At 40.7% G+C, this 23,516-nt stretch overlaps 6 protein-coding genes across 6 annotated transcripts; 3 read left to right on the forward strand and 3 right to left on the reverse strand.

Moving 5' to 3' along the window:
• The first annotated feature begins 703 nt into the window (after window positions 1–703).
• LOC145701087 (D(1B) dopamine receptor-like) lies at window positions 704–2,657 on the forward strand. Its single transcript, XM_081778315.1, has 8 exons — window positions 704–758; window positions 1,290–1,364; window positions 1,621–1,699; window positions 1,807–1,916; window positions 1,960–2,058; window positions 2,216–2,393; window positions 2,435–2,581; window positions 2,645–2,657. The coding sequence occupies exons 1-8, from the start codon at window positions 704–706 to the stop codon at window positions 2,655–2,657; spliced, it is 756 nt and encodes a 251-aa protein (XP_081634441.1).
• Window positions 2,658–3,973: 1,316 nt separating this feature from the next.
• LOC145703517 (uncharacterized) lies at window positions 3,974–5,155 on the reverse strand. The gene is made up of 2 exons (XM_081780880.1): window positions 5,063–5,155; window positions 3,974–4,990 (listed from the first exon to the last, which is right to left on the reverse strand). Exons 1-2 carry the CDS (start codon window positions 5,090–5,092, stop codon window positions 4,412–4,414), a joined length of 609 nt encoding a protein of 202 aa, XP_081637006.1. The 5' UTR covers window positions 5,093–5,155; the 3' UTR covers window positions 3,974–4,411.
• Window positions 5,156–10,613: 5,458 nt separating this feature from the next.
• On the forward strand, window positions 10,614–13,652 carry LOC145702370 (nuclear receptor subfamily 6 group A member 1-like). The gene is made up of 9 exons (XM_081779592.1): window positions 10,614–10,868; window positions 10,957–11,186; window positions 11,779–12,225; window positions 12,290–12,450; window positions 12,492–12,619; window positions 12,667–12,759; window positions 12,803–12,933; window positions 13,050–13,246; window positions 13,293–13,652. The coding sequence occupies exons 1-9, from the start codon at window positions 10,792–10,794 to the stop codon at window positions 13,359–13,361; spliced, it is 1,533 nt and encodes a 510-aa protein (XP_081635718.1). The 5' UTR covers window positions 10,614–10,791; the 3' UTR covers window positions 13,362–13,652.
• Window positions 13,653–14,635: 983 nt separating this feature from the next.
• On the reverse strand, window positions 14,636–18,986 carry LOC145702369 (ammonium transporter 2-like). Its single transcript, XM_081779591.1, has 11 exons — window positions 18,925–18,986; window positions 18,761–18,880; window positions 17,319–17,442; window positions 17,162–17,214; window positions 16,884–17,122; window positions 16,503–16,756; window positions 16,200–16,460; window positions 15,897–16,139; window positions 15,523–15,861; window positions 15,332–15,479; window positions 14,636–14,750 (listed from the first exon to the last, which is right to left on the reverse strand). The coding sequence occupies exons 1-11, from the start codon at window positions 18,925–18,927 to the stop codon at window positions 14,666–14,668; spliced, it is 1,869 nt and encodes a 622-aa protein (XP_081635717.1). The 5' UTR covers window positions 18,928–18,986; the 3' UTR covers window positions 14,636–14,665.
• Window positions 18,987–20,317: 1,331 nt separating this feature from the next.
• On the forward strand, window positions 20,318–21,314 carry LOC145702372 (uncharacterized). The gene is made up of 4 exons (XM_081779594.1): window positions 20,318–20,449; window positions 20,566–20,829; window positions 20,868–21,047; window positions 21,091–21,314. The coding sequence occupies exons 1-4, from the start codon at window positions 20,386–20,388 to the stop codon at window positions 21,192–21,194; spliced, it is 612 nt and encodes a 203-aa protein (XP_081635720.1). The 5' UTR covers window positions 20,318–20,385; the 3' UTR covers window positions 21,195–21,314.
• LOC145702371 (uncharacterized) lies at window positions 21,096–22,929 on the reverse strand. Its single transcript, XM_081779593.1, has 7 exons — window positions 22,622–22,929; window positions 22,385–22,468; window positions 21,953–22,342; window positions 21,846–21,911; window positions 21,712–21,797; window positions 21,446–21,671; window positions 21,096–21,397 (listed from the first exon to the last, which is right to left on the reverse strand). Exons 1-7 carry the CDS (start codon window positions 22,887–22,889, stop codon window positions 21,339–21,341), a joined length of 1,179 nt encoding a protein of 392 aa, XP_081635719.1. The 5' UTR covers window positions 22,890–22,929; the 3' UTR covers window positions 21,096–21,338.
• Window positions 22,930–23,516: the final 587 nt, after the last annotated feature.

Below are 23,516 nucleotides of genomic sequence, written 5' to 3' on the forward strand. Positions count from 1 at the left end.
TTGCCCTCCAAATCGAAGCCAACTTCAATCAGCAGAAGTCTGGTCGTTCCAATTTTCGTTGGTTCAACGATGCAGATGATTATCTTGACTTTTAGGAGGGCATTAATCAGACAGATTTCCGCATCCTCACGCATGTCCGATTTTGCTCAATAATCCAAGATCGTCCTCATGCATATACCCTCTTCAAATGCTAATTACATGCATTTTATTTTGACTCGTCATTTTTCTTTTGAATAAAAAAATTGTTATTGTGACGAATGGCAGAGATTTCAGGGACATCAGGTAGGATCTCTTCCTTGATTTCAGAGGTAAAATTTTTGCACTATCATCAGCCCAGCTGATTTATTTCGAGTCAGAAAAAATGATTAGCAAGCAAGAACCCCGATAATTTATCTCCTGTCTTTCAAAAGACAAGTAATCTTTGCATCTTAAATTTGGTCTTAGATTTTATTGCCAAAATAATTTTAATTTTAGTCTTCTCCATCAGTCACACCGTTGAAATAGATGAATCTGTAGATATAAAACAAGATTTAAAGCATATAGAATCTTGCCAATGCTAATCCCGAAGAAAGGGGATGGCCAAGAAGGTTTGAGTCAAGAAAACAGCGCCTCGGAAAAGGAGAACGCAAAGCATTCCAAACTTATTTTCTCAAACGGAATAAGCAGGGGGCGAACTAGACTCGGTATTGAAAGTAATGGATAGATGATTGAAGAAACAGAGAATGAGCTTTTGGCTTTGAAAAGCTTCACGATTCTTGGTAAATAATAAGGGGTGGTGTCTGGCAGGTAGTTGAGGGTTATCATTCGAGCTGCCCCTAACCCTAAACCGAAGGCCTAAGGCATAAACCAGGGGGCTTCGCCCCCCGGACCTCCCCTTAAAAGTTCCGCGTCCCTTACCCTAAGCAGTAGCCCAGCTTCTAGAGATATTGGATGGCTCGAATCATTGGCTCGAATGATAACCCCTCTCTTCGTCATATAGATTATATCATATAATTTATATGGTACACATGCGAAGCTATAATCCGCTCTTCAGCATATTGAAATCTGAAAATAATCCGCTCAATAGCGGCGAAATTCGACGATTGCGTGTGCGCAAGCCAGTTCAGATCAGAAGATATAGTTTTTATACGTTCTTCTATCAATTATTACAGAAGCAATAAATATTTTAAAAGCCTTATGAAATCTATGAAAAATCAGTTCGTTAATGACTCTATGCTTTTTTTCGTAGAGCACAAATGTACGATCAACGAGAAAATTACTTGAGAGAAAAAAGTTTAGCTTTGTTTTAGGGTCTGTTGTTGGGCTAACGATCGGAGTCATTGTTGTTTTCTGGATTGTGATAGGAAATGCCTTTACGATTTATGGTAAGTTAAAAGAGATGATGCGAAACAAAGGCGAAATAGAGTTTTTTTATGATCAAAGCTAGATTATAATTTTTTTGAGAAATTTTTCAGTATAATTTATGCTTCTTATATCATAAGAATCATCTTCTTAAAAAAGATGGCGAGATATTTTGAAATGGCCAATTTCATTTGAAGTAAAAAGGTTGCATATATTTACCCCTCTTTTCTGGAAACGCCTAGAGAATATAAATGTGCCCCAAATTAAACCATTTACTAGGCCTTTTGCGATTTAAGCCGCCACGGAATAGCAGCGGCTCTGAGCGTCGCCGTCGGATCACCTACCATTATCTTTTCAGGTAAGATCATCCTCCTCATCACCATTATGCGTTTTTCTCCACGTGAGAAATAAAAGTTTCTTGAACCTTCTACTCTTGGTCGTCTAAAATAATGGCTAAATATTAAGTAATGCTGTCGCAGATTTGCTGATTGGAATAATCGTTACTCCCCTCGCCTTGTATCAGGAATTCAATGAATGGCCAAGCGCAGTTCCTTGTAAATTTTGGATAACGCTAGGTACACCCTTCTGTCTTCTTATGATCTTGATTCTTGAACGTAGATATAACTTGCTGTACCGCCTCGTGTCTCAGTTTAATGATCATTTCCCTGGATCGCTGGTTCACTTGCAAGCGGCCGATTCCTCCGAAGTGGTACACAGGTAAATTTGGAATACAGTCGGGGACAACTAACTCAGAAGGAGAAAAAATAAGCGAACCATAAAACATGTTAATTGACGTTCTTAGCTGCCGCCTAAATAATTAAGACTTCTTCCCCTTACAAATCAAACGAACCCAATAAATAGTCATATTTGATAGACAGAAGAGCAGATCAAGTAATCGTCATTGTCTGGATAATCTCCGTTACCGTCTCGGCGCTTACAGTACATTCTGTCGACGAGGAAAATCAGCTCATGCTCCGCTCCAGGCTCTTTAATCAAAGCGACAGTATGCGTTGGGAATGTGTGGCGAGCTTTAGCCCGTTTTATGCAATATGGTCAGTCTTCCTTGATTTCAACGACTTCACTCATTTCGTAGCTCGGCGACGGTGAGCTTCATCATTCCTGGAATCATCATTGTCGTCTCCAATATTGGTATCATCACTGTCTCAGCAAAGCTGAACGAGCGGAATCGAAAAAGAATGCTTTCATCGCCAGCTGGAATGCTCAAGCGAAAAAATCCAAGGTTCGACTTCTCAAAAAGGAGCCTCAGACTCTTGTCTTACTGCTTTGTAAAAACAAAATTGAGCATGATTAGCTGAATTGGCTGTTTCAACCAGAAACACAAAATAATTCAACTCATGTCGCTTGCATAATAACTTCAGAGTCTTAAAAACATGTGTCTTGAAACACGCTATCTAAAAATTGAAATTGTAGAGCGGCCCAGCAAATCGCTGCAAACGACCGGCTGGGGCCATTATTTTCCATCAGCGAGCCCCTCTGCAGCAAGTGAGTCGCTAATCATAGTCTTCATCGGATCACGTGCGATTTTAGAGCCCCAAGCCTGGATGTTTCAAAAGCATTATCCTCCAGCGAAAAGAATCGTCGGGAAAGAAGACTGAACAGGACTTGCACCTTGATAAGCATTTGCTTCGTCTTTTGTTGGCTTCCTTTTTCAATTCTGCAGAGCGTTCGGAGCGTTTTTCCCTCAACTTTTGATGGTTAGAGCCTAATTTAGAACCCCCTTTCTTTATTTTTCTTAAAAAAGTTTCTTTTCCAGGGGTCAACATCATTTTCGACATAACGATTTGGCTTGGTTGGGGAAATTCAGCATTGAATCCGGTTATTTATTACTCAAATCTGGAGCATTTCAATAGGCTGAAGAATTTTATTCTGAAAGTTGGCGGGGAGTCCTCTATTTGGACTCGCCCGACGAGGTCGAATTCGAAAGAAGGAAGAGGCACAAATGGGTAAGAGAATGAGGATATCGTTTCGTTTACATTCAATCAAGCCCGATTCTACCAAAATCCCCGACGATAGACAATGTGCTCCCGCGCTGGCTGGACAAAAAGCGAGAAAAAAGGTAAGAACTAGTAAGATAAAACTGCTCTTATCAAATTCTTCCATAGAAAATCGCACGACACTCTATCCGTCCGAAGCAGGGCTGCTGAATTCGGAGCGTTTGCGTTTGCCCGCGATTTTTTGGCGGAAGATCCGCTGATTTTCTCCGTTTCTCCGCGCTATTCTCCGATCGTCCGATCGTCCGAGTTTATCCGCCGCGCGGATCGTCCGCGATTACCCGCTACCCTTTTTCTCTAGCCAATCAAAAGGGAGGAACACCGTTTAAATTCGTCTTTTCAGCGGAAATTTCGGCGGATTATCCGCGATTCTCCGCTCCCTTTTCTCCGCTTGAAACCGGCGGATCTTCCGTGAAAAAAACTGCGGATTTTCCGTGAAACAGCTGCGGATTTTCCGCCAAAGAAATCGCGGGTAAACGCAAACGCTCCGAATTCAGCAGCCCTGGTCCGAAGCTCTTTTGGCCAAGACTCTCTTGCTCCTGGTCAAACAACTCTCTCTGCTCAAACTCAAGATCCAATCCTGCAATTTTTATGACAAAAAGAAAGAGACAAGTGATTTTTTTTTTTTGAATATTTTTTTTGTATTTGGCAATTCTTTTACATAAATATAGACAGAGCCTTTCACCTTCATCAATCTTCCTCGGCTACAGCGAGCAGTAGCGTCATAAAATTTCGATCAAGGACTAGGTCCTACTTTTGGTAAGACGAAGCTTAAAGTACTCCGCTATCCGCTGCAGGTCACGACGCACCTGTCGATCACGCGTGCACCGTGCGGTCTCGTCATTTCCCACGAAACAAGAGGTCTCCTTTGGAGAGTCTTGCTTCGCGGCTTGATCAGAGACCGGTTGGTATTAAGAGCCCACGGAGAGCTTCAAGTGCTTAACGAAAGTTGAGGTTCATTCCTGCAGCGGAGAATGGCGTGAAAGGTGAAGTGTACGGATTACAATAGTAGTGGTTTTAAAATAGGCTTTAAAAGCAGTGATCTTAAAACACTGAATTTAAGCGAAGAGGGAGTTGGGGTTGGCTGGCTGAGCGTCGGAGGAGAATCCGAAGTAGGAGATCTGAGCGACATCACCGAAGGCGCAGGAGAGGGAGCTTCCGGAAGTGGACATGGCGTCACCGTTGCAGGTCTGGTTCTGGACGGCACCGAAGGAAGAGAGATCGACGGCGAAGGAGTCGTCAGCGTTGGCAACTGGGACCTGGAAGTTGTTGTTGTCTGGGGCAAAGGCGAAGTTTCCGATGAGGTTGGCTCGGCCCTCGGCGGCTCCCTGGTCGACGCAGGAGACGGAGATGTCGGCCTCAGTTCCGCAGGTGGAGTTGTCGAGGTTTCCATCAGCATCGTAGGACTGTGGGAAGAAGGCGAGGACCTCAACGGTGGAACCCTCGAAGATACCTTCGAAAGAGGTGAAGGTAGAGTCGGAAGTCCAAAAGACACCACCGACGGAGACGAAGGAAGTGGCGTAACCACCGAAGGAGATGGTGCAGGTGGCGTTGACTGGGGAGTCACCGGCATCGACGGAGGCGACGGCACCGCAGGTCTGGACATCGTTCTGTCCTTGCCATTCGGCGGCGGAGGCCTAGAAGTAAAATGTCAAATCGATATATCGAAAATTTTTATTTTTTTTTAAATTTTTTTCTCTGATACTTACAAAAGCAGCGAGGGTGGCGGCGATCTTCATTTTGAAAAGTTTTAGAAGAGTTTAGATACTTGAGCTAGAACTGATCTTCGCAGTGCTGATGCGATGATTTTATAGCGCGGCGCTTGGAGCACTTTCGATAGTTGGCGCGCGCGAGCACGCGTGAGCGTTCATGAAATCGAGCGTGGGATTCTCTGAACGTATCCGCTCGTACCACTTTTTGCATTTCGAGATCTCCTCTCAAATATCTCGTTTCTCGAAAATCAATATGGATCGGCAACTTTTGATGAAAGACTGATTGAAATCAAGGAAGAAAACTGATTTTTATTCAAATTTCTTGGCTATTCACAATTCTCAGCACGCTTTTAAGGTCTTTAAAAATGCCCTTACATTTTTTGTAAGCTTTTCTGATGATTTTCGCAGAAAGAGTACCTCGATGTCAGATTTTATAAGCCAAAGTAACGAACCTTTGAAAAGTAGCGTTAGAAAGTAGGACGAGTAGTTCTACTTCTAGACAGAAAATGTCCTGGGGTCAAATTTTCCAAGCTCAAAAAGCTGATCGACAAGAAATCTTCACGTGCTTCAGCCTCAAGGCTAGTTAGAACAAGCTCGCCCTTTCCTTCTTGAGTACAGAGCATGCTTCTTTCGAACGTGTCTCACTGAGAAACGGAGCCAGACCGTCATTCTATTGGTAAGTATGGGAGCAAATGTGATTCTCAAAAGAACAAATTGAAAAGTACCTCGTTTAGGATTAACGAAAACGTGGCCTAATCTTTTTCCTCCAAGTCATTCTTTCTCCTTTTACGAGTTCAGGCCTAGTTAGTGGAAATTTATTTTGGTGAAAAATATCGTCATGATACGATTCGTCATCAAAGTGCGTCTCGTGTCTCTCGCTAACTCCGTAGTACTCGGAAGCGACCGCATATTTAACCCGAAAACACGGGAGGGTCAAAAATGAAATTATCCACTTTGAAAATCCGGGGAGGGATCACTCTGATCATCATTAAACGAGGGCTTATTGAAATTCGAGCGCGAGAACGGAGTTAGCGAAGGTTGAAATTTCGAAAATTGCCACTTAGAGGGGTTCTTTAGAGCTTGGCTTTAGAAATTCTGCTGAAAAGGAGATGGAGCTCTAGAGTTTTTGGATTGCTGCCAACTTTTTCGCTGGCTTTACGAAGGAACGTGAACGTAATCGGATCAACCTGTTCGGCTTGGAATTCCAAGGAGAACTCAGAAGACTTCTTCAACGCAAAAGTTGACGAATGTCAGCAGAAAATAGACACCTGAACTAGTTTCAACCAGAGTAACTCTTTATCTTTAACCATGCGTAGTAAGCGTGAGAGGAACTATCCCTGAAGATAAGCTAGCGTAACGATAAGCCTATTTCGCCCTTGTCAGAATAAACGTCAAACAAGGATGTCCAAAAGTGACTTGGGAGCGTTTTTGAATTACGAAAGTTGACTCTGTTTTTCTCCACTAGAAATCACTGCATTCTTCTTTTGAGCGTTGCCATTCTTGTTTCACATTTTTGAGTCATCCGCCGCCGCCCCAGATAGAAAATTAACCCCAAAACAAGCATAATGGTGCAATGGCGAAATCGTGGGCACAAATCTTCATAAGTCGTTTTGCGAAAAATTCACGAGTCGCTTTACTAAGTCGCTGAGAGTCAAACAGCTGTGCCCACACGGGTCAGAAGCGCTAATTCTTTCGATTTGTTGATAGTCGAAAATGCTTGTCGAGCAAATTTTTTGATCAAAAGTTACTTTGAAAAATGAAATTGGAAAACGAAACTCGTGCTGATTTTTTCAACCCCACGTTTTGAGCTTATCTAAAGAGCTGCGGTATTTTCTCAAGGAATTAGTGTGCGCTGCAGTGAAAATAAAGCTGCAAATTTCATCTACGAGGGATTGATTTAATCCTGGGTGAAATCCGGACAAGTCAAGTTCGGAGAATTTTTTTCGAAATTCAAAATTCAAAATCAAAGTCGAATATTCTGAATATTCAGAATTTTAAATATTCTGATAAGAAAAGTTCATTTTCGATGAATTTTTTGACCAAAGTCTTTGAAACGAAAAATAGTTTCGAAAATCAATTTGATTTGCAAAAAAAAGACTGTTTTTTATTGTCTACAAAAAATATTCTTAGAATTTTATTATTGAAAAATGTCAAAAAGTCTGATTCAAGTGACAAGTCAGAGTTCTCGAGCTTTCAACCCGCGGCGTGTCCTTCTGACGTGTAACATCTGTAATTGACAGATAACGAGAAAGCGCGCTGATACGAGTGCGAGGCTTCAAAAACGGAAACCGCACGAAACTCAAATAATCAGCCTTGCTCTCTACCGAAATTCGCGTCTTTTCAAAATTCGTCAAAGCGTTTTTTCTATTTATTCTTCTTTAGTACCACTAAAACTCATGGGAAGAAAATGACGCGGCTCGAACCTGCATTAACCCGTGTAGAAGGCCATCTGTCGAGGTTAAATTGATGGCGTCGCTCAATCTTCGTAAATCTAGCGCTGCCGTAACGAGGTAAATCGCCACGTACGTCGAATACGCAGTGCACGCGAGATATGCATGAGCCTCGCCGCTAGACCCCGCAGCTTCTATCCGCCATCCGCTCCGTTTCCCAAAGAACTTGACAAGAAATGGGACAAGTTTTGTCTGGAAAATAGTCTTTTAAAGTGGCAAGACTTTGGAATTTTCGATTTTTTGTCTACTTTTTGAGAAGTTTTTTTCAGTACGAAAAATTGGAGCACGTGTTAAGCGGCCTCAAGTAAGCCGCAAAATTAAAGTCGTCGCCCGATTTTGCGTTAAAACTACGTTACGTGTTATTTCTTCTGAGAGGAACGTCGCTGAGGCCCAAGTGTTTAGAAAATAATCAGCAGTGGTCGCACCTCCCACGTGGAAGGCCTTATCGCAACCTTTTTTAAAGTGCTACTTCTACTGATACGAGCCGCGGGCGAGAACGAACTTAAGTTTCTACTTTTAACTTTAGAGTATTCCAAAAAGTACGTTTGATATTCTAATCCTAGTCGAAAAACTCGAATCTTTTTGATAAAAAAATCGAAATTCTCGTCGAAAATTTCGAAATTTTGTCGAAAAATCTAATTTTAAATCGTCCATATCGCTATAAAAGTCGAAAAAAATTGATCAAGAAACGTCGAAAATCTCTAGATGAAAAATTCCATCTTTTTGAAAACATCGCTTTTTGCAAAAATCTTTCTAGAGCAGAAGTTGTTGTGAGGCCTTTTTTAGTGAGATGGTCAGTCTACGGATTTATTCCGTCCGAGAGGCACAAGAAAATCGTAAGTACCTGAGATTTCCTATTTTTTTAATTAATAAATACTCGTAGAAAGCGAATCAATCGTTGTGTAGAACGTTTAAGTAAGTCTACACAACGAAAACGACTCCAAGAATGGAGAAATTGACGAAGGATACGAGCCGAATAAAGGCCCGAGCGGCTATGTAATCGTTTTCCTGAAAAAGGCGAACGAGCAAACGATCTACCATCATCCGACGATGACCGCAATTGTACCTGAATAAAATCAATTTCTTTCGCAAAAATGTAAAAAAAAAGAGTCAGTCAAAATCGTTTGTTTGCTGATTCTAGTGTGTTCTTGTTTTTCTTGCAGGCCAAAAATTCTAGAGCTAGAACCGGGAAGGCCATTTTTTGGCAAAAGTTATGTTCAAATCTAAATGGAATTTGTGAAAAGCAGGATGGATAAACTCAATGAACTCTGAAGCGCATCTCAAGGTGCTCAAAGCTTTGGGAGTTGTTCAAGCTTGGCGGAGCGTGTCTTCTGAGCTGGAGCCGAGGGCCGGCTGAGTCGCGGCCGCTGAGCAACCAAGTTGAAAGAGCAACATCCTAAACTCGACGCCACTCGTCAAAATCACCGCTTTCACGCCTCAGCAGACTAACGCAAAACGGGCAACTGATTCCGATCAGCTCGACCGTAATTAAAATTACGAGGAAATTGCTTTTCGATCAAACAAAACTTCTTCTATTTCCAACAAACAACTTTGGTGACCTCCATTTTAACGGATCTAATAATTGACAAAGAAAATTTTTTTTTGTCTTTTTTAAAGTTCATTTTAAAAGGACGGGAAAACGAAAAAATTCCTCACTTACAGTGGTAAACTCCTTTTGGTGGTTTTTGGTATTCGTTTTCATCGAAATGGCCTAGAAACTTGCGTCGGCCACTTGAAGCCACTTGACTCGACATCTCAGAATGCTCGTAATACCGATGCAAGCAGGTTCGTTATCATCGCTACTAGCTACCGAAAAGTACTAGCCAAAAGAATTTCCAAAACCCGCATTTGCTACCACACTTAAACCTTCCCCTGCGTTTTATTCTTGAGCCAAAGCAGGGCTACTTCTGATCATTGCCAAGGTACAACGCTTTTACTAAGAAAAAGCTCTTTTTTACTCCTTTTAATTTAATTTGATCTTGATTTTTCTTCAAGGACAAATCTTTTTAAGCCAGATAATCATTTATCGCCCTAATTTTCAATCTTGAAATTGATCCATCCCACTTTCACAACTTGGATCATCACTGCTCAATTAACACGGCTACTGAGCTCAGTTCAGTATTAGTAAAACCGTATTACAGTCAGGCAGGGGACGAGGGGGGAAAAGTTGGCGGTGTTTTCTTAGAAAACAACTTCACACGAGCACTTGTCTGGTACTGGCCTCGTTTTTGTGTGTCTGAGATCATAAAATTTCGCGGAGACGAAAATAGGACAACTCAATATCGGATGTCTTGACGTTGGGCCGCCCATTTCAACTTTTGATTTCAAGGTACATTCCTTTATTATATTATATTCCTTTATTAAAATTTCACTCAAGTAAAGCCGCATAGAAATTCTAATGGAAACATCATGCTTTGGATAGGTCAAAAACTGTTTAATCTAAAAATTATCAATCGGTCTTTTGAATACCACTCTTATGGTCTTTTAAATCAGTTTAAATTAATTGAAATGTGTCTTCCTTCTGTCAGAGCGGAAGTACTCTTATTCGGAATAACTTATTCCGCTTCAAGAAATAGCGAAGCTGGTTTAAGAGAACTTGATCCGTGAAAATCTGACGGATCCCACTGAGCATCAGTCGGCGGTCGGACGAAAATCCATATCGATTTTTGAAAAGATCATTGATCCCAAGCGAATTTTTGAAAACTTAGCTGTCTAAAACTCAGACTTTAAAAAAATAAGAGTTTCTAAAAAAATGATATAACTTATAATTAAACAAGAATTAAAGACAACGCTTTTTACGCAAACGGTTCGAACGATAGATAATTCATAATAATAAGTTTTCTTTTTCTTGAAAAAGTAAATGAAGAAGACTTTGAGAAACCAGTTTTCAGAAACGATCACTTGTTTATTTCCACTTGATCGGGTCTGAATCAGACAATCCGCGCCCAGACGAGGAGGAGGAGCTCAGCCGTTGTTTCTTTATCCCTCGTCTTTTGACAGACGTGATCCTCTAAAAAGAGGATGAGGCGCCAAGGAGCGTCTGGGATGATCAAGTCTGAGTGTTGGCGCGGAGCCAACGGCCGCCCTCTCGCCGCCGCCTAACGACCAAAGTCTGGGTCGACGATCAACAACAACAACGTTCAGTCACAGTCAGCGGAACTCAGATTCAAATTCAGAATTCAGCAAAATCAGAAGACTAAGATTTGAAATTCAGAAATCCAAACTTTTCAATCAGAGACATTATACTTTATAAGAGATAACTGACAGAAAGTATCAATGTCACTGGACTTAGGTCGCACAGGGATACCCCAAGTAGGGGGGCTTCCGACACCATCACTTCCACATGTTATGAGGTAAGCTTCAGAGTTGTTAATTTAGAAAGAAAGCCGCTTGTGCCTTTCAAAAGATAATAATAATAATTCCAACCATTTTTCCGTTCAGATTTCCGATGAATTTCAACCCAATGATGAGCATGTACAACCCTTATCAATATCCCGCTGCGCAATTCTTCCGACCTCATCTCAATCCCGCAACTCAGCAGGCGACTTCACCGGCGCTCAAGGCTTTTAATCAGACTCCAACGTACATTTCTTCCAACGCTTCGCTAAACGATACTGGCAGCTCAAGATCGGACAATTCTTCTGATTCGCCTCCGCATTCTCATATTCATGGTAAGTCGAAAATCAACCGAATTGCGATATTGATAAAAATCTAATTTAATTATCAAGAAAAATCAAATCTTTTAACTTCAATTTGGCCAAAATAATAATAAAATTATGGTTTTTTTTCTTTAATTCTGAAAAAATCTATATTCTGAATACTAGGCACTCAAGTTAAGGGTGTTATTTTGCGCGAACTTTGCCCATCAAGTATGGATTTATCGATTCCTTTTTTTCGCATAGCCCCAAAAAGTCTGATCCCTTGTCCTCCTTTTTTTGTTGTCAAGTGGGGCGCGCCAAAATTTTGCGGAGTGAGACAATTAACTCGCGGCTGAGTGAGTTTAGCCCTCTTCGGAGAAAAAAAAGAAGATTGACGGGACAAATAAAAACATGACGAGGGTTTCAACACACTTGGATGCGCTTTGTTTGCTCGTAAGACTTCTCGGAAAAGTTTCTTTTTAACCATCTCGGAAATTGATTGTCTTTATGATTGATATTAAAATAAATTAAGAAGGATTAGAAAATCTCCCCCAAAATTTTTATAAAGAAAAAAAAACGATTCAAAGTTTTATGGTTTCTATTTAATTTTTCATTTCATTTTCAGATCAATCCGAAATCGGCTCCCGAAATGGCGAAAAAACATGTCGAATCTGCGGCGACCGAGCAACAGGACTCCACTACGGAATCATCTCCTGCGAAGGCTGTAAGGGATTCTTCAAGCGCTCAATTTGCAACCGCCGAGTTTACCGCTGCACCAGGGATAAAATGTGCATGATGTCCCGAAAGCAGCGCAATCGATGTCAGTACTGTCGGCTGAAAAGATGTCTCGAAGCGGGAATGAATAGAAAGGCGATTCGAGAAGATGGCATGCCGGGAGGAAGGAACAAGTCGATCGGGCCGATTCAAATGAGCGCAGAGGAGATTTCAGCGGTCATGGACGGAACGGTCTTCAATGAGAACCACAAAGAATCGACGCCGATTTCGAATCATTCTCCACCAATCCAGCAGCTGCCAGCGCCACCAGCTCTTCGTATTCCTGAAAATCCACCTCGTAAGAATCAAACTTTTAAAAAACCGCTCCTATTTTCTTCCTTGATTTCAATTTTTTCTTTTAGCGACAGTTTTCCAGCCACAATTCATGAATTTCACCTCAACGCCTCAAATGCCCAAAATCGTGCCGAAAATCGACCCCGTTGGAGAAATCCTCGACCTCGACCATTTCCAACAAATCGGAATTCTCAAGAGTGTGGCTTCCCGCGAATCGCTAAATACAAGCGTAAGCCCCTTTCAACCCCTTTATTTCTACCTTAAATTTAGGAACTGCTTCTGTTTCTCGCCAAATCAGCAGATGAGCTGCTCAAAAAGCAAATCGACTGGGCCAAGTCTCTTCCCTTCGCTGGAGAAATCACTCTTCAAGATCATATTTCGCTTCTTATGAACACTTGGTTTTGATTTCACGTTTTCCTTTTCACTTATTTTTATGTCATTTCAGGGCGGAAACTATGGTTCTCTATACATTCACGATTCACCATGATGATATCTTTCAAACGCTCGGAGAAGTAGTTCAGAAATCAGAGTCCCTTAGGTACAGAAAACGAAGCGGACCGCAGTTAATGATGGATTTCTAGCGCTGCGGAAATCCAAGATGAAGATTTGGACATCGTCGAGGATATTCTGAGAGTTTACGCGCAATTTGCAGGGCTTCGAATTACAAAGAACGAATTGTCAATCATCAAACTGATCAATTTTCTCAACCACGGTAAATTGAATTGAATACAATAAATAGGGCTCAGAAAGTTCTTTTCGATTTTATTTCTTCTTTGATTCATTTATGTTCCTTATTTAATCTTTGCTGCCAGTGATAATGCCTTTTAGACATTGCGGGACTGAAAGACCCTAATCAAGTCGAAGCGCTCAACAAAAAGTACTGGTTCCTCTTCCAACACTGGCTCAATGAAAGAAACCTCCCGACAAGATTCCGAGAACTCGTCCGAGCAATACCAAACACAAGAATTCTAGCATCGAAGTTGAAACAAATTGAGGATCTTGAACGACTCAGCACCATCTTCACGGTAAGCCAAACAACAGATCTTTCATCTCTTATTTCATTTTCTTCAGCAATCAATAATCCGAATCCGAAACAGTGGCCTCGAAGAAGCTCCAGAAATCGCTCAAGAGCATATTTAAAATCTATTTCTGAACGTCTTTTGCCTCATTTTTCCGTATCTATTCATTTTTCATGCCTTATTTTCAGCCTGCTCCATGCTAGTTCCAAAAATGCATACGTTTTTAAGGCAACGAAAAACATTTTATTATATTTCTGTCTTCCTTAGTAAGGAATCCTTACCTCGCAAAAACCCATGTCTATTCTTGATTTCTTATTATCCTTTGATATTTTCAAAGGGATTCATGTCTAGAACTCGTTGACACTTCTGTTTTGACTTGTAAATAAACAAAAATATTCTATAAAAACAATAATTGAAAGTGTCTACTTCCATGCCATAGATACTTACGACAACCGGTACAGTACTTATAGTGGTAATGCAGTCAGAGTCCTTGACGGTATTGTTAAATATTAACCTTACATTTGCTTTGAATTTTTTCGCGCAAAATAGACTTTTCACTTTGATAATTTTTCTTGTATAATCATATTTTTTACAAAATACTCGAGCGTAAAAGATGACTGAAACAAACGAGAATCCGAGTTATCCCGAAACGCTTCAGTCAGAGAGTTCTGTTGGCGATTACAGAAACACTGTGGACTTTGGAATAGAAAACGTGAGTGCCGCCCTGATGGAATCGTTTATTCAAAGATTGAATCAATATGAAGAAGATGTTGGTTTCTTTCGGAAAGAATACATAGACCTGGTGAAGACTAACCGCGTATTGAAGGAGCAGGTTGACGAATTCCGTTCACTGAGTAACAAGCGACAGCATGATTTAGACACTCTTATGCAAATATCAGAAAATCTGCAATATAGTTTGAGCGTTAGAAAGCAGAAAATTTCCACGATTATCTTGAAATTGATGTAAATTTTCATTGCGATTTTTGTCGTTGTCGCACTTCTCTTCGTCAATGCACCAAAAACTCGCGAAGAAATAGAAAATTTCGGAATTTATACTTTGATGATTTTTTCTTTCCAAGGTTTCTGTTATAAATTTTTGAAAATTGTCGATATCGCCTTTGACCCAATCATCTTTAAAAAAGATGAGTGAATGCTGAATTGTATTGTTTTATTTATGAGTTATTTATCTTGCCAAAACTGTTAATCTGTTTCCCCCAAGAATGAATTTCTTACAATTCCTGCTTTTTTTGAAATCATTCTGCTCATCAATAATGACTCAGAATTTAACTTTTACCAAATAAAATTTCTATCAAAAACTGACGGTGTCAGTCTTATTTGTCGATTTTAACTTTCATAATTGCAAAGGACTTATGGTAAATAGTCATAAATAGTATATTTTCAGATTCTAGTTTGTTCAGAAAGAGGTTAAAACTCAGTTGAAAGAACAAGTGAAGGAACAACCGTCGATTCCACAGCGTTTCTAACATTTGTATCTGGGTTCTTGTAGTATCTAGAAAAAAACAATAGTTACTTTGAAGAGCAATATTAAAAGTAGAGGCAAGCAAGCGGTCTTGTTAAACATAATTTAGGATTGCAATTATGTTTTGCCTTTTTTCTTCAGCCCTTTTCTATTTATTCAATGAAAATCTCCATTTTTTTCTGTGAAAAATGCGGTTACTGAAAATGGAGGCTCGAAATATCAAATGGGTTGTGCTAGAATATTTCGACTTTCGTATGTTTTTGTCGAAACCTTCGTATGCTACTGTAGCAAGTGCTACATCTGAGTAGTGTCTTGAAGAGCTGGACCGAGAGCGGTTTGAATTAGACCGCTGAATAATTGAGGATGCTTGTAGTGTCTGAAAATTTTTGTTTGGACAATTCAATGCAACTAGACTGCGGTAAGCAAGCTTAATTTCTTTTCGACCTCTAGAAACTAGAATTACTCGTAATTTTTGCGATCTCGATTCATATCCGTAATCAAGCCGTATCCCGCCGTTTTCTCGAAAAGCACATAGGACAGGCTGGCAAGCCAATATTTCTTAATCACAAAGCTACTTCTTCTTGAAACTCAATCGTCGAAGTGTCGCTTACTTTTCTCGATAGGCAATGGCAAGAGCAACGAGGCCAGCATCGGGGTTCATTCCGACCCAGCTCTCCGCTTCGTGTGGATTCAGGAGCGCTTTTACGTCTCGACGGCCTCCGGCGTTTCCGTCCACTACGTTGTTGACCGCAAATTCTCCTATGAAAAGCTCAATGTCATTCTTCAAATAAAGAGTTCAAACCTTCATTGTCCCATCCATGCCCCTGCGCAGCAAGAGGATAAGCCGGTTCTCCATGATACGCAATGTCGATGCCTCTCACTTCCGTGTCTGCATCGACTCTCAACACTCTCAACTTCCAAAGAACGAAAAAGAGGGGAATGGAACAGACAATCGTCCAAGCCAGAATCGAAATGATTCCAAGTAGCTGCCAGGCAAATTGGTAAAATGGCGTGTGTAGGCAGTCGCCGTCTGACCAAGATGGATGAAGAGCGCGCTTTCCTTCGCTTGCATCGCCAGCGAATGATGTTGTGTAAAGACAAGTGGAGTTGGCGTTGTCGGAGACACAGTCGTAGTCGCAGCCTGAACGTATAATTTTTTTTCTTCATATTTTTTACCCTTCCAATGAATCCAAGAATACTCGTGCTCCTTCTTCGCAAAAACCGGCGCAAGAAGCACGCCAATTACTCCGCCAACCAAATGAACGGCGACTGATCCGACGGGATCATCAACTTTATGATGAACCAACGTATGTTCAACGTAATGAAAGGCAAAACCGACGATGACACCGATTATGACTGCACCCCATGGCTCTAGAACGTCGCAGCCGGCGCACATTGACACCATCCCAGCTTTTTTGAGTCACAAAGATGATCGTTAATGATAATATTTAAAAACCCTGCAACTCGTTCCTAAAGTAGCATCAACAAGGACCAAGAAGCTCCAATATGTTCTCGGTTTAATAACTCTCGATCTGTTCGCCTTCTTTACTGTATATTTCCACCAATCCTTGACTTTTGGCTCTAAATTGACGATCATCATGGAAGTCAACCCAGAAGCAGATCCGCCAAGGGTTAAATTCGTTACTCCTTGGGCGACTGATTGGCCGTGACCGAGAACCATCGAGAGGAAACCGATGAAAAGGATGAAGGCGCCAAGACATGTCAAAGGAGTTGAGTGACCTGAATGCATAATGCACTATTTCAAATAAAAAACAACTTCACCTGGAATATGGAATTTCCTTCCCGTTTTCGGCGAGAACCTTCCCAATCTCGGTCCAATAAAGATACAACTGACCAGAGCGGCAATACCACCAACCGCATGGACATTTCCTCCACCAGCATAGTCTCTGTACCAAACTGCCGGAGGAAGCTTCAAACTTTCCGGCGGGTAAACAAGCCATCCGTTCGACCAAGCCCAATGCACAGTCACTGGCTGTATGAAACCGGAAGCGATGACTCCGTAGACCAAATATGCTCTGAAATACGTTTCAACTTGACCCCGGACTCTCAAAAACAAGATCTATAAATTCTTCCCTTTCCGTTATAAAAATAAACGTCTTTCAGAAACAGGTCAGAGCTCAAATAAAATAAATAAAAACGTACCCGAATTCGACTCGCTCAGCCAGAGCTCCAGAAATGATCGTCGTTGCTGTCGCCGCAAAGACGAAATTGAAGAAAAACTCTCCATAAAACGACCCCCCGTGGAATACTCGAACGGGGTAGTTTTCAATCGAGGGCGATTTGTAGTCCGGATAGCTCAGGAAAAAATGCTTGTGCCCGATGAATTGATTCGCCGAGGAGTACCCGCTGTATTCTCCAGTTTTGTAGTCTTTTACCGCCACCTAGAGAGCGTCAAGAGGGAAAAGTTCAAGCACAAATACCTTTCCAAAGGCGAAAGCAAATCCACACGCCCAATAAACCAGAGCGCCGACACCTGAAAGATGGCAATTAATAATCTTGTAAAAGCCGCAATTTTCCACTTTCAGATTTGGAAAAAATGGTGAGTCGATCGTTTTATATTTTAAAGTACTTACTTACATGCATCGAGTAAATTTTTGATGAGAATGTTTGTCACATTCTTGGCTCGGACTGCGCCCGCTTCCAACAGCGCGAATCCGGACTGCATGAACAGGACCATACAGGCATTCATCACCAGTGTAAGCTAAAAGAAAATAAGTTTAGCTTGAAATGTCGGTTTTGAGGAGTTGTCAGGAACCGATGAAAAAATTTCGACAAATTTGCGTGGAAGCTTTCAACCAATCAGAACCCTTGATTCGGCAAACCGGCCAATCAGCAGCCGAGTAGCCGCCCACGCAATTTTTTTTGAAATTTTTTGTCGGTTCCTGACGCCAGCCCGTTTTTACGACTCGAATTTGAAGTCGCATAGACAATCTTGAAAAAGGCATAAAAAGCTAAAGATAGATGAAAATGACTTTTGCGGAGCAAAATCGGGACCCCAATATTTTTTGGGCTCATTTTGTAGCGCAGCTTCTGAGGAGTCGAATGGTACAATATTTATGTCTCGAAGCCACGGAAAATCGCCAATTCTAGTGCCTAAAGTACCTGAAAATGTCAGGTCATGTCCCCCTGTATCTCCGAAAATTTTCAGAAATATATGGAGATTTTGGTATCGTTGGAAAGCTCAGCTCAAACTGGTTATGAGCACCAGATGCGCAATAGAAAATTCCGAAAAAAAAATTTGGGCGAAAAGTTTTTGTCTCCGAAAAAAAAATTTTCCTCGAAATTTTTTCTTGCACACCTTGTGCTCATAGCCAGTTTGAGCCCGGCTTTCCAACGATACCAAAATCTCCATATATCTCTGAAAATTTTCGGAGATACAGGGGGACATGACCATTTTTCAAAGGATGGTCCTTATGACGTCATATGTGATGACTCAGACCCTCAAAAGTATACCATTTGACTCCTTAGGAGTTGCTCTTTCTAATGAGCACAAGAAATATGGGGGGTAGAATATCGCTCCGCAAAAGTGATTTTCAATCGTCTAAATATCTGGGTTAAAAAGGAACGGTTAATTCTTTATCATTCGAATTTTTTATAAAAAACCATAGAAACCTACTACAAGTTACCTCTTCAAGGTTCGTTTCTCTTAGACCGGGAACATGTTCCTCTGAGTATTCCATACTATCCGATCAATGGTCTCATTTTGGGAGAGGTTAATAACTAGATAAAAAAAACCAGGAAAGGTTTTTGATAAAATTAATTATTTATATTGCTCACTCATCTTTTTTGTCAATATCGATTAAGTGCTTCTAAATAATTTTACAAAAGAGCGATCTCAAGTTCAAAAATCTTCGGAAATAAACTATTTTTTGAAAATTGGAGTTCTGAATTTTACGAGAAAGATGAACCTTTCTAAGCTAAAGTTTACGCGTCACAATAAGCCGGAAAAGGGATTTTCTTTTGTTTCTTTGCTTTCAAATACCTATTTTACCGGGGTAAATATAATATTAAAGACTTACATCATATTCATGAGCAGTTTCTTCGTCGAGCTGTGATCTCAGAAGCTCGACTTCTTCTCTCAACTCATCGAATTGGCCCTGCAGCAGGCTGGCGTCTATTCCCGCAGCAGGGTTATTTGCCTAAATAAGGTTCTCTTTCAACATTTCTCTAATTTTCTGCGTACCATAGTTTAAATTTTTCTTTTCCGCTGGTGGTCTGGGAAGGTTTGTATCAGCGGCTAATCTGAAGGAACGGAGATTAACGACTTTTTATTTTGTTTCATTATTTTCCTAGTGTGCTGAGTTTACGATTTTTAACTGACAGGTTCTGAAGAGTTTCACTTTCTGTAATCAAAAAAAAAATTAATTTTCAGACGAATTTTTCCGAATTTTTTTTTTTTTATTTTCGAATATTTTTTCAAAATTCAAAAACTGAAAATTTTCTCTATTGAAAAAAATTTTTTTCAAATTTCTTTAGACAGAGGAAAGAATTTCCCTAGGTGTGTCTTATCTTAGGAAAGAGAATAATCTCCAGTCTATTTGACCTTCTCTTGACTATCTCTCTCGTAAAACCGAGTGCAACTATTCTTTTTCTCTTATCACATCAAAATAAAGGGTCGTTCAGAACCAAAAGAACTTTCTTTCTCTCTTTTATCTGACATGATCTCGTTAAAGGTTTTGCCTCGAGCAAGACATAGGTCTTTGTAATTGCATTCCTTTTCTATAATCCTTCTAAATCAACCGGCGCCGTAGACGAGAAATCTAGTTAGACAAAGATCAAGGTATTCCTCTCTACTTTTCTCTCTCTGACGTAAAATGTTCGCAGACGAATTAACTGTTGTTCTTCACTTCTAACTGCTGCCAAATCTAATCAATTCCAAGCGACTAACTTTGGCTCTCTCTCTCTCTTTTGAGTTTGGTGCTTCCCGACGTTTAAAAAGCTCCTAATGTATGCTGAAAACGACGGGAAGCAGACCTTTGGAAACGCGTTTATTGTACACTTAGGAAAGGAATTACTGTTCTTGCGGTTTGACGCCACACTTTGATTGTCTCTGATTTTGAACTTTGGGAAGTGAAGAACTTGGGCATAGCGTTAACAATGATAAGGACTTCCGCGTATATATTTCTTACTTTTGAGTTCGTTTTTATTGCAGTTCGTAATTAACGATTTCTTACTTTTATCGATTTTTTTATTCTCTGTTGAGTTTTTTCTCTGTTCGACTCCTAGAACAGGAATTTCATTTGGAAGATGTGGGAGAAACATTCTGAAGATTCTTGGTTGACTCTGCCCTTTAAGAAAATTTACGAGCAATTTCGCCCTATTTGCAAATACTTGATTGAGACTTTTTCGATTTCAAATGAGCTCCTTTTACATTTTCGCTAAAAAACGGCATTATCTCACCTTTTAGAATTCGAAAAGTTATTCAAGTTCACCATTTTCCTCTCCCATTCCCATCAATTTTGTCAATTTCTCGAAACAAAAATGGACTGACCCTTGTGTGTGCCAATCTTTCTCACAGAATACAAATTCACCAAAGTGACATCAAATGTCTCCGGATGAGTTTATAATCGGCGCGATTGCTAGGGCAAAGCGTGATATCACCTTTATCGATAAGATAAAAACACAACTTTTTAATAAATAGAAAATGAAGCTTGCTACTCTTTTCGTTCCTTTCATCGCAGCTCAGAGCGGCGAGGGCTCCGGATCCAGTAAGTAAAGAGAATCTAAATCCCTGTTAGTATCCCCTAGAACCCCCTCAATCTCAACATTAGGGGCTTGCCCCTTCCCCTCATCCCCCTCACGAGTCATCTAATGATCTTTGAAGGCCCTTGCGATGCCATGAGCTGCCATGAAAACGCCACTTGCCACGAGTTGCACACCGGCGAGGCCAAGTGCCGATGCGACTACAAGTACTACGGCAACGGCGAGTGGTGCAAGTTCGTCGAGAAGAACACCCCCGGCCGAATCCTCCAGCGAACATACATCAAGCTTGATGATATGATTGATCGTCACATCGTCAACGTTCCTGTTCCCGGCTGGCGACGACGAATTCAGAAGGAGTTCAACTTTGTCTCGATTGTTGTTCCAGGTAAGGAAAAAGAAGATGACAAAAACTGATCGTTGTAGGTTTGATCCGCAAATACGAGGAGCGAGATTGCCCAGCCCAGGAGGACGATGAAGCAAGACTTGCTGCTTTTGTCGAAGAATTGGAAGAGCTTGACGTTCAACAGACCCGATTCGACAACCCATGCATCGGACAATGGCGACTTTTCAACAAGATCTCTACTTGGGCCCAGATGTACAACTGTAAGTACCGCCAACATGATCCTCTTTCTCATCATTTCTCTAGCCGATTGCGATGGTTCCTCCAACCGAGACCTGAACCGAGTCCTCCGAAATCTCTCTAAGTCACGAAAGCGAATCCGAGACCGATTCAGCTGCCCACTTGAGTAAATACGAGTCGAGACATGCGAAAAAAAAGACTAACTGAAACGAATTTTGCTTCACGAACTGACTAACCCTTTTACATTTTTATTTTATTCCCTTCTTTAATTAAATTTCTTGCATCACAAAAAATAATACTCGTTGTTGATTTTTTCAGGCGATCGGGTAGCATTTCGGGTATTCAGGGTATCTTCCGGTTGATGGACAGGATACTAAAACAAACATGATTTTCATAAGAATTCTTCTGAAAAATGACTTACAGTTTCCGTTTTCGTATTCTTCGATCAAAACTCTCCACGCAAAAAAGCAAGCTGTGCTGACTTCAACATCCCAGTAGAATGTAAAGCTGGCAAAATCAAAGAACAGCCATGGGTAGACACAGATCAGCTCCTGCATAAGTTCTTCGTATGAGAATTCACGAGGGCCAATTTGATTGTAATTTTCGACGTAGGAATTGATGTAGTCCTGGAATTTTTCTCCATTAAGCTAAAACAGAGTAGATTTCAAAAGAGATGCATAATCAAACCAGGGCAGAATTGGCGTAGTACATAAGATCCCAAGCTCGCATCCCGAATTCTGCGTTGTCATAGTCGATTATCAGCATTTTTTCGTCTAAAATTTAGCCAAGGGGTCAATAATGATAATTTTTTTGCCCATTACCTAAAGTTTCTCCTTCATCTCGAATAAAGATATTTCCTGGATGAGGATCATTGTGAGCCCAAACAGCTAAAATGCTTTGAAGAATGTTGTTTGCTCTTTTTTCTTACTTGGGCTCATGGTCGCATAAAGATTTTCATACAACATGTTGACAGCGTCATCATAAGTTTTGATATTTTCTGATGGATATTCCTTGATCAATTTTCCCAAGAAAGCCTTCGCGAGAACTCCCCAGGAGTCCAAGTGAGTTGCGACGGCTCTTGTGTTCCATGGCCAGGACTCGTAGCAGAATCCGACTTTTCTGTCGCATTCTTTCTGCGTTACTTGATGTAGTTTTGCGAGTTTCTTTGTGAAAGCTTTGTAGACGATCTCATCGTTCGCGTCAAAATCCGATTTTGTGATGTCTTTTCCATAAAGCAATTCCTCGAATTTGCCAAAAACGGCCGCTTGATCGCATGCTGTGCAGTCGGCGCAGCCACTTGTTGGCGGATCCTCGCAGGCTAAGAGTGGAAGTTGAAAGAAACAGAGAGAAAGATTTTTACCTGAAAGATCGCAGCAATCTTTGACGTCAAGATTTTCTTCAAAAAACTTGTAAATGGCCGGGCCATTCTCTGTATTTGACATTGCTTTTTGAGTTTGATTTATTGCTTTGGGGGGAAATACTGATGATTTTTTCAATATTAAATATTTTCAATTAACTGATTCTTTAATTTTTCAGTTTTATAAAAAAAATTTAGCTGTTATGGTTTTTAAGCTACAATGAAAAATCGAAACTCGACCTGAATCAACAATTTCCGCCCTCTCAGGATCCATCAAAAACGGATTCTTATAAAGCTTCTGAGCATAGGCAACCCCCGCTTCCTCAGAAGAGCAGTTGTAAACCACTCCTTGACCGCCTTCTCCAAGAAAGACAGAAACTGCATCTTCTCCGAATTCTTCTTTGCAAATTCTCTCTGCAGTTGGTTGACTCGTATCGCTTCGAATTCCAGAATCAGTAAACTCAGGATGTCGTTTTTCAAATGAATCTAATTCTCGACGAATCTTCATGAAAAAATTTGCAAAAGAAAAGTTTTCTGGAAGTCCTGCTCGCTTTTTACGGGGCTCGAGATCCTGTGTAGATACTTTAGTCAAGGCCCTGACTCAGGATTAAGGAAAACCCTAACCCTGAGTTAGGGTCCTTGACTCAGATTATCTTCACAGGTTATCGAGCCCAGCTTCGCCCCTTCAGCAAAGATTCCAGCCGGGCTGAGATCTTCCAAAATCGCATTAGCCCCAGATATCGTATTAAAAAGGAAGGAAAGTTTCATCTTCAGGGTTTCTCTGAAGAATGCTGCTTTTTTTTGTAAACTTCGGTGGTATTTCAACTTATTGGGATGCAAAGAAAACGTAAAAATTGATGGTAGACTTTGGTCTATTTTTTGAGTTTGGGATTATATAAGCGATCTTTTTTATCCTGTATTTATTTGACAGAAAGATTCTTCATGGAAAAATACTGTAGACAAGAATCTTCAGAAGAAGAGTCGTACTCAAACAGCAAATGTTCTGAAGGCTCTGAACATACTAAAACACATTTTTGCAATAAATAATTTCACCTACACTTATTTTTTAAAGACGAAAAGAGTGAGTCTGTTTTATTATTTATTTTTGATGACTTTTAGCTCCGTTTCCCGTGGA

This window comes from Oikopleura dioica, chromosome PAR, assembly GCF_907165135.1.
Source record: "Oikopleura dioica chromosome PAR, OKI2018_I68_1.0, whole genome shotgun sequence".
Classification (NCBI taxonomy): Eukaryota; Metazoa; Chordata; class Appendicularia; order Copelata; family Oikopleuridae; genus Oikopleura; species Oikopleura dioica.

Coding starts and splice junctions, on each gene's coding strand:
- LOC145701087 (XM_081778315.1), top strand. CDS start 704: ATGATTGAAGAAACAGAGAATGAGCTTTTGGCTTTGAAAAGCTTCACG. Junction 1,917..1,959: donor TAAATTTTGGATAACGCTAG/GTACACCCTTCT, acceptor TCTTGAACGTAG/ATATAACTTGCTGTACCGCC. Junction 2,394..2,434: donor AGCCCGTTTTATGCAATATG/GTCAGTCTTCCT, acceptor CTCATTTCGTAG/CTCGGCGACGGTGAGCTTCA.
- LOC145703517 (XM_081780880.1), bottom strand. CDS start 5,092: ATGAAGATCGCCGCCACCCTCGCTGCTTTT. Junction 4,991..5,062: donor CCGCCACCCTCGCTGCTTTT/GTAAGTATCAGA, acceptor TTTTACTTCTAG/GCCTCCGCCGCCGAATGGCA.
- LOC145702372 (XM_081779594.1), top strand. CDS start 20,386: ATGAAGCTTGCTACTCTTTTCGTTCCTTTCATCGCAGCTCAGAGCGGC. Junction 20,830..20,867: donor TGTCTCGATTGTTGTTCCAG/GTAAGGAAAAAG, acceptor TGATCGTTGTAG/GTTTGATCCGCAAATACGAG. Junction 21,048..21,090: donor TTGGGCCCAGATGTACAACT/GTAAGTACCGCC, acceptor TCATTTCTCTAG/CCGATTGCGATGGTTCCTCC.
- LOC145702371 (XM_081779593.1), bottom strand. CDS start 22,889: ATGAAGATTCGTCGAGAATTAGATTCATTTGAAAAACGACATCCTGAG. Junction 22,469..22,621: donor GGCGGAAATTGTTGATTCAG/GTCGAGTTTCGA, acceptor AAACTCAAAAAG/CAATGTCAAATACAGAGAAT. Junction 21,398..21,445: donor AGAATACGAAAACGGAAACT/GTAAGTCATTTT, acceptor TGTTTGTTTTAG/TATCCTGTCCATCAACCGGA.
- LOC145702370 (XM_081779592.1), top strand. CDS start 10,792: ATGTCACTGGACTTAGGTCGCACAGGGATACCCCAAGTAGGGGGGCTT. Junction 12,451..12,491: donor GCGAATCGCTAAATACAAGC/GTAAGCCCCTTT, acceptor CCTTAAATTTAG/GAACTGCTTCTGTTTCTCGC. Junction 13,247..13,292: donor GACTCAGCACCATCTTCACG/GTAAGCCAAACA, acceptor CATTTTCTTCAG/CAATCAATAATCCGAATCCG.
- LOC145702369 (XM_081779591.1), bottom strand. Junction 16,757..16,883: donor GCTGAGCGAGTCGAATTCGG/GTACGTTTTTAT, acceptor AACGTATTTCAG/AGCATATTTGGTCTACGGAG. Junction 15,480..15,522: donor GCATGGATGGGACAATGAAG/GTTTGAACTCTT, acceptor AGCTTTTCATAG/GAGAATTTGCGGTCAACAAC.